The sequence below is a fragment of the Desmodus rotundus genome, chromosome 5 (genome assembly GCF_022682495.2).
Source record: "Desmodus rotundus isolate HL8 chromosome 5, HLdesRot8A.1, whole genome shotgun sequence".
Classification (NCBI taxonomy): Eukaryota; Metazoa; Chordata; class Mammalia; order Chiroptera; family Phyllostomidae; genus Desmodus; species Desmodus rotundus.
Genome location: NC_071391.1, coordinates 101,205,911 through 101,214,625, shown reverse-complemented (window position 1 = coordinate 101,214,625; position 8,715 = coordinate 101,205,911). Strand labels below are relative to the sequence as shown.

General features: G+C 51.4%; 1 protein-coding gene across 5 annotated transcripts in view; it reads left to right on the top strand.

Annotated features, from left to right (window-relative positions):
- CRACDL (CRACD like) overlaps positions 1–8,715 on the top strand; it is a 120,834-nt gene that overhangs the window by 98,750 nt on the left and 13,369 nt on the right. For all 5 annotated transcript variants that reach the window (XM_053925445.2, XM_053925443.1, XM_045204773.2 and 2 more), the window contains one exon: positions 2,947–4,600. In XM_053925445.2, the coding sequence (XP_053781420.1) occupies positions 2,947–4,600 (1,654 nt within the window). The remainder of the gene's footprint in view (positions 1–2,946; positions 4,601–8,715) is intronic.

Here is an 8,715-nt window from a genome sequence, read left to right as displayed (position 1 = left end):
AGAGGTATCTGGCCAGTGGTCACCAGTGCCACTGTTTGGTCCTCAGGTGGAGGCTTCTGTTCTTCAGTGTCCTCAGCCTCCTTAGCCCTTTGATCATGAGGACCTCCCTGGTAACCTGGCCCCTCTTGGGGACCAAAGTGCTTTCTGATGCTCCCATCCTGCTCTGCGGGTAGGGACAAGCCACCACGTTGCCCCCTCTGCTGCCCTCCTGACCCTGGAACGTCTCTGGAGGTTCACAGCCCCTTTGGGCTTCACTAGACAATGAGGCCCATGTTTCCTCTGCCTTTATGATCCCTCACAATAGCTGGGATTTCTTTTTCTATCCCCCACCCACCCCTACCCCAGACTCAGTCACCTGCAGAGTCCTCTACTTTATTCTCTTCCTCCTGCTGCTCAAGTTCCTTCCTCCATCTGGGCAGAACAGCTGTCCGTGCCCAGCCAGGCCCCTCCAGTTCCATTATCAGGGGGGCAAACAGTCCTCCACATCACTTAGGCTTTGACTCTTGTGGAGCTCTGGAGGAGAGCAAAAGGGCTTTCCTCACCTTAAAAACCCAGTCTTGCATAGTTAAAAAAAATAGTCCTTAGCTATCAAGACTGTAATATTTATTTCAAGTTTTAAAGACACATTCAAGTGTGCATTTGGTAGAATCTGTCTGCCCCCATGCAAAGCAGAGGTCAGGAAAGACAAGCGCAGGCTGTTATCTCAGCATTTTAACCATGCTTCACGGAACCGGCCCTGTGTGTGGCTCCAGCGCAGAGGTGGAAAACCCAAACAACGTCACCATACCAGTCAGCCCTCACCCCAACTCAGGCAGTGCCAGGAGGAGGGACTATCAGGAATTCTACCAGAAGCAGCATGGTCACATGACTAGATTAAGGTTGCTTGGCTGGCAGAGCTGCCAGCCATAAGTCCCAGGTCTCAGACAGAGACTGGTGCCTCCCTTCACCCCAGCACTGCTCATCAGCAGTGTATCCTACTTGGATGATGAGTCGAGTAGGCAGCCAGGGTAGTCCCCATCCCGGTGCAGGCTGAGCAATGGTCCTCCACTTCCACTTTCTCAGGAGGGCCCAGAGGAGGAGGCAACTGGGAGGTGGTGGAGGTGGAGTGGGTGTACCCATCCTTGCTGCTGTACCTAGCCAGAGAGTCCAGGTGAGTTGAGGCCTCTTCCCTGCAAAGCCTCTGCTCAGCGTCCAAGTCTATCCTTTGGAGCCCGTGTTCCATGCCAGCCTTTTCCCTGCCTGCCCCTCCACTGGAGCCTCCTCGGAGCTGCCAGTGGCTCAGGTTGGGGTAGGCCCACGTGGGGCCTGCTCCTCTGCTCTGTACTGACTTAGTGTGGGTTCCAAGCATTTAAAAAAAATGTGACCCACATCCTAAAAGGGTTTCAACATCAATAATTTCCTGTAACAGCAAAAGGCCAGTAATGCCTTTGTAGCTGCAGCTTTTGAAAATTCTGTAGATTTCCTTACACATCTTCTTTTTATACCCAGAAAAATAGGATTGTGCATCTTGACAAGAATAGCTTAGTATTGTTCCAACATTCCAGTTATCCTGTGTCCTTTTAGCAAGGAGATGCTGGCTGGAAAATGTTAAAAATAACATTAACAAGCAACAAAACCCTGCTGCAAACATACCTGGAGTGTTTCCTAAAAGGGGGAGGAGAGAGCTGTGTTTGTGCAACAGCCTGGGTAACTTTCCAGCCCAGTGTCATGAACTTTTTAAAGATCAGTCTCAACGCCCTCTACCTTTGGGTTATTTTCATGTATGGCTTTGGATGCTTCATGATTCCCTTGATCTCCTTTGCTTCCTAAGAGAGCAGGAACTGACTTTGTGCATGGGAAGAAGGAAGTTGATTAAATCTAAGAAAAATGCCACAAGACAGTTTAGGGTTTCATAGAGAAGGGAGATTCATAAGCCTCAAGGAAGAAGCAAGAAGGCTTTCTGTCGGAGTGGCATTTTAGACAGTCTTGGGGGTTACTGTAGAGCAGGGGTCCCCAACCCCTAGACCATGGACCAGTACTGCTCTGTGGCCTGTTAGGAATGGGGCTGCATGGCAGGAGGTGAGCTTGAATGCAATGTGCCTGAATCATCCCCAGACCATCCCCCCGCCCCGGGTCTGTGGAAAAATTGTCTTCCATGAAACCGATCCCTGGTGCCAAAAAGGTTGGGGACTGCTGATATACAGTACCCTGGAGGTGTGGGCGAGTTACTCAGACGCCGCAGTGGGAGCTTGGCTGGACCTGAGTAGGGAGCTGGGGAAACAAGTTAAGAGTGGAGACTATAAGACTAAATTTAGCTGAAAAGAAAAGTGTGCACTTTATCCTATAAACTTTGGTTTACTCTCGGTCCTGTTTGACATGATGGGAATCATGTTTTAGGCAAAACCAGTCTGCCCTCACTATGAGGGTGCAGGCCTGTGGAGAGAGCATTGAGGTGGAGGCCGTCTCTAAGGACGCCCAGGGCTACAGAGCGGCAGCGTTCCACTGGAGTCATCAGCTTGTCCTTGACCAAGGTGTGGACCTGTCTGAGTTCCCCGGGGAGTAACAGTCCTTTTCTCACTGGGATGAATTGAGGAGTAAATGAAGTAATAAGTGTACAGTGCAAAACATGGCAGACCTCCACCTGGTCTTGGTCCCCTTTCCTTTGCTTTGCTCTGTAGAGCACAGTCCACTAGTTTTGGGGCTTGGCCATGGGAGCCTTAGGCCACATTGATTTTGAGGGCATAGCTGCCAACTGTCCTGCTGAAAGCCAAGCTTGTGAGTCAAGAATCCAAAGTAGACCAGTAAGGGAGGGATTAGGAAAAGACAACTGGATGTGAGTGTCCACTCAGGTGCCAGCTTCTGAGACAACTGCTGCCTTTAAACCATATGATACCTTGAACAAAGTGGGATGGTCACAGGTTTCCTAATCAGTATGTGGTGCTGTCTTTGTCCTCTCACCTCTCCTAGCGGGCACAGTCCGAATCCCTGAGTGACCTGACCTGCACCCCCGAGGAGGAGGAATCAGACGAGACACCATTACTCACGCTCAGCTCAGAGGAGAAAGCCAGTGCTGGAGCGCAGGATGTGGTCCTGGACAGAGGCCCTGAGCCCAGGGTACCAGCCACCATGCTGCCACCTGGGGGAACCCGTGCGAGACGGGCACGCCTGCAGCACTGCCCAGCGCTCAGTGCCAGTGCTGAGGAGGACAGCTCTCCTGGGGACAATGCCTCCAGCCATCCAGCAACCCCAGAGGTCATGGAGCCTGTGTCAGGCCCAGCCCCCTGCTTGGAGTTCCCACTTCTGCCAGAAGGCTCCCCACACCCTGATCCCAACAGCAGAAATCAGAGGGAGGAGCTGTCTCTTGAAAGCACATGTCCGCTCTCCGAGGACATAGCTGATGAGGTGGTCTGTGGTTCTGGAGATGCTGAGAGTTTGTTATCACCCCACATCCCTGAGGAAGACACGACACCTCCTGCGACCAACCCCGCCGTCATCTTGGACACCCCCTCCGGTCCGGACACGCCAGACCGTGATGCACAGAAGCAGGGGGAGCTGACACTGGCAGTGCCCAAGGGAGCAGAGACAGGATGTTCTGAGGATCACGCCCCAAGCCCCCCAGCCCCCAAGAGCTGCTTAAAGCACAAGGCCCTGGTGGCAAGCAGGAGCCTCAGTGTGTCCCTGACCCCACCCACCTTGGAGTCCTCTTCAGAGGAGCCCACCCCCTGTGCCCTGGACAAAGAAGCCACCCCCCGAGAGCTCCCTAGGGCTGAACAAGCCGAGTCCCCACAAGAGGGTCCTGAAAGGGAGGCACAGGAGCATAAAATGGGGAGGGGAGGCAGTGAGCCACGGGGCATGAAGAAATTCTCCGTGTCCTCTGGCCGGGCATGGCCACGCACAGGCCACAGAGGACGGCTGGGGCACCCTGGCCCTGTGGGCCCCGCTGCTGTCCCTTCCACTATCCGGCTGCCCCTTCTGAGGAGCGGCCTGGCCTGGAGGAGTGAGGTTGCCCTCGATGACCTCCAGGTGCCTCTGGAGTGCCAGAACCAAAAACTGGACCCTCAGGAGCTACCTTCACCAGCTGAGTGTGGCTCTCAGGACTCAGGGAACAGGGTGGCCAGCCAGGCTGGGCCTGGGCGGAACCCCCAGGATGTGGTGACCACACAGGTCACAAGTGACCCCTGCTCTGCTGCCCAGGAGCCACTCACACGGGGGGACAGAAGCCCCTTCCCCATCAAGCTCCGGTCCACATCTCTCTCTTTCAAACACAGAGATGTGTCCTTGCCGGAAGTGAAAGGAATCAAGAGGTATAGTGCTGAGGTCAGGCTAGAAAAAGGAGGACCAACTCTGCTCTCGAAAGATGACAAGTGTCATGTGGGGATGGCCCCCAGTATTCGGGGGGCCAGGTCCCCTAATGACCAGGGGAAGGGGAAGGCGCGGTCATCAGAGCAGCTGGGCTCCAAGCCACCCCTGCCCAGGAAGCCACTTCTGCAGACCCTTACCCTCCCCTACCTGCCTGCGTCCCCTGATGTCAGCCCCAAAGAGCCGGAGAAGGCCATGCCACACCCGGGCCCCAGAAAGGAGAATCGGACAGTGGAGAAAAGGTTGCCCCACCGGGAAACTGGTAAGAGCTCCAGCCCTGTAGTGGGCTGGCCTGAGCATGTTTGGAAAGGGCGGGGCAGTGGGAAATCACATTAGTGGGAATGGCTTTCTGAACATTCACCAAGTGTGTAAACACTTGGGTGAAAACCTTGTTACAAGAGAATTGGAAGAAAAAGTCAAAATTTCTCATGGTACCACTCACGTGTTTGATTAAGACTTAGGAGTGGAGATTGGAGAAGGGGAAACAAATGCCAGGATTTTGTGTAAGTTCAGAGAAGTCAAGAAATTGCCCACACTCATTTTTCAGGCCATTTTTCCCCAAGAGGAGGTGGGCTCCTCTGTAGAGTACTCATGTGCTGCTTCCACTGTTTACCTTGGGCACTCCGTGAGGCCCAGGATCTGGGAACAGGTGCTCTGGTTGATGGAGGCTCTCCCAGGGCCTATGTTCTTCTTGGTTGTAAAGGAAGTATTTGGCTCCTCTTATCACTTAGTGTCCTGACCTTTACCCCCAAAGAAGTGTTCCCCCAGTTTAGTAATTAGGTTCCCAAGGCCCAGTGTCATACAGGAAGCACCCTGTCTATTGGAGTCACGGCCTTTGTCAAGTGTGAGCCCTCAGAGGGTGGGCATTAGTTAGCTCCCTGACCCAAAAGGGAGACGGTGTTAGGTTGGGGGCAGAATGCAAGAATCTTCTAAAGCAACTGTCTTCTAAAATGAGCACTGCCAAAATCGATGACTTTTCTAAATCTTTGACATTTGACAAACGCCCCCACTTTTTATCTATAGTGTTTCAGATGAACAAATAGTCTGTAGGAAATGGGTGTTTGCAGTGGAGCTGGAGAGTCTTTGGTTGGCTGTCTCCCTCATCAGTGGACACCAGTGTTCCAGAGAATGTAGCTCCACAAAGCAGTCATGTGCATTTTTGATGAGGACCTGGTGGGGTGTCATTTTTCATTGTAAATTTTATTTAAAAAAACAAAACTTTCAGGATATTCTAAGTCCAGGGCTGCACTTAAGCACTGCATTGTAGGACAAAAGAAAATAGAACCCAAGTTATTCTAAGGGCCCCACACCCTGCAAGCAGGATGAGAACACACACAGGAAGAAGGAAATAGCTCACACAAAGCAACCCAAAGACAGGCTCAAAACCATTCTAACCTTTTTTGTCTCCCTCTTCTTTGGAAGTTAGTAATAGTGCAGTGTACAAAGTGCTTCAGGGTCCAAAGGTGACACCCAAGGAGCAGGCAGTTCCCGGGAGAAAGGCCAGGAAAACGAAAATGCCCACAAAGAGCACGGGTGGCCTTCCTTATCCTGCCCCCCCGCCCCCCGGCTCCACCAGGATATTTTGATGTTGCTGCCACCACTACATTAGGACAATCGGTGAGGGATCTGGGGGAGGTCCAAGCCATAGCTGAGTATCCACTCTGCCAGTTTCCAGCGAGGTTATTGAGGCTGTTGTGCAGTGATTCAAAAGCCTTTGATTGAAACAGGGAGGAAGGAGGGGACTTGCTCTGTGCAGAAAAAACCCAGACATCCACCTTCATGACCCAAGACTGAAAATGGCCGTCAGTGACTTGCTGCATGAGCGGAACGTAAAAGCAACATGTTCGTGTTCGTGGTAGGATCTGGGGAGGAAGCTTCAGAGATCCGTGCTTGACACGTCGAAGACTCATGACTTCCTGTGCCACCGGAGCTGGGCTCTGTTCACTGTCAAATGCCTGGGTGGATCAGCAGTTAGAGGCCCTGGGCTTTTTATAAAATGCAATACAGTATTTATTTATTAACAGCCTTGCTTAAATAGAAACAGAGAATTGTCTTGTCCATCTATGTGTATTAACATTCTCTGAGCCACAGAGATAACCAATTCAGGTGAATTCCAGAGTGAAAGAATCTAGGTTATGGGCACCGATGGTGATTTTCATTTCAGTGCAAACAGGAGGGAAAGAATTACCCACAATCTTTTGGGAACTGACCCTCCCAAGGAGGGTGGCATTTCAGGGACAAGTGCTAGGACAGGCTGTGGCTACTGCCTGGTGCCCGCGAACCTTAGAGTGCAGGGCTGCCTCATGCAGACCGGAGCAGGGTCCCAAGGCCTGTACTGCTGACCCCCGCCAGTAAAGCAGCCTCAACGCCGTTCCCAGACATTGGGTCTGCTTGAGGTTTAGTTCGTTATTATTACTGATACTGTCATCCTCATCCCTCACAAATTATAGCAGCCGAAGGCAATTTAGTTTATATAAAACATACAGATCAGGAAAGTTTAATAACAGTATTGCTCAGTTTTCCAGAAAGTCCTAATTATTGCTGTTTATTATCTTGTAGGGACAGGCACTTTACCCAGAGCTTCCAATGGGCTGCCACCTTCCCCGTCCCTTTTCCAGGGGTACAAATCATCAAGTCAGGTACTGAGGTGTCCCAGACAGGTGCACAGTTCTGCCTCAGGGACTAAAGCTGCTTTAGGCCCCCAGCACTCCTGCTTACTCTTTCTCCTCCCCTCCACACTCTGTCTTTCTTCTTTGAAGGCCTGTGACACTCCTCAGCAAGGGCAGCTGGGAGAATTCAATTGCAGTTGCAATAAACAGAGGATCCCAGCTTGCCAAGTGGACTGGGCCTCGCAGGGCCATCTTGAGGTGGTGACTGCAAGCCCAGTGCCATGTTTGTGCTCTTGTACCACAGGACACCTGTTGGTGCCTGGCAGGCGGGTGGCGCGGGGTTGTCAGACTTGTTCATGTGTGCAGGACGTTGCCCATCCTCCTGTTGGGCTAGCTCAGCCCAGAGTCTAAATTACAGCTTCCTGTGCACAGGTTTAGAATTAGAACAGAGCAGTCAGAGATTCTTTTATAGAAAAATGGTAAAATACAGAAAGTACGTAGAAAAAATAATCACTTTGGAGTCTACTCTCTAGGTGTCATCCCTGTTGGATTTCCTTCTAGTTTTTCTTTTGTGTGTGTGTGCTTTATTTTTACATAGTTGTGGTCACAGGGTAGATATTCTGGACAGTGGCTGGACAAATTGCCACCCCCACCTGGGGCCCCATTTGGTAGCCAGTCTCAGCCTCCAGGCCAGCTTATTCCATCCAGACTGGACAGGTGACACAGGGACACACTCAGGTTTCTGACCCTTTTTCTAGATTCTCAGACTCACTCCTTCACGAGTCTGTTCTTTCAGCAGAAATTTCGTGCCCCTGCCACGTGCACAGCACAGTGCTGCCCCAGAGGGAAAGCACAGGCCCTGGCCCTCGAGGAGGAGGCAGGTGGCAGCTGGATGTCATGGGGGAGTGTTAGATGCCCGTCTTATCTCTGGATGGCAAGGACATTTTCCGGAGGAAATGAACTCAAAGAGACTGTCACTTAATGACAGTTATTTCAATGTATTGAGGTTCATTTGAGTGGAGTACAAGGAGGATGGATATTTTTAGTATCATGCTAAAAATATATTCATATGTCTTGAATTCTTAAAGAAAACCAGCCTTGTTCACACCTACATTTCTTTTTACCTTATCCTTCCCTTCAGGGTCCCTTCCTGAGCAAGTGTGGTCAGCCCTCTGGCCTCCATTCCCCATCTTTGCTGTGCTCCTCAAACCACAAATGTCTCACTGACCCCCCCTCACAGGACATGACACATCACGGATTCCCATCTGTTTCCTGACGTCCGCTCTCCCCTTGACTCTCGCGGCCCCTAACCATCTGTGGACGACCCCAACTTGGCATCTCAACATTCGTAATTCAGTTTATCAGCCCCTCGCCCACCCCAGACCATTGCCCTTCTCAGTACCCCATCTATCTGGGTACACAAGCCAGAGACCTCGGAGTCATTGAAAACATTTAACATGGGATATACTGAAAGGCAAAAAAAATATAGGAAAAATCACCTTGTAATTCTGCTTAAACGATCACATAAAAAGGGACTTGTACTTCTGCCCAACGTGGGGTAAACACACCCACCCCGGCCCTCCCATGGATACAGTTTAAAACCAGGGCCAAATGCAGAGAGCACATGCCAGCGGATAAAGGGCTGGTGGAGGTGGCAGAGAGATCAGGGCACTAGAGATGACCATGCTTGTCCATTTCACCTCTGTGTATTCACCTGATTGTTTCTCTAGGATTGATGCTTAACATTGGGTTTTCTGGTTCACGGAGC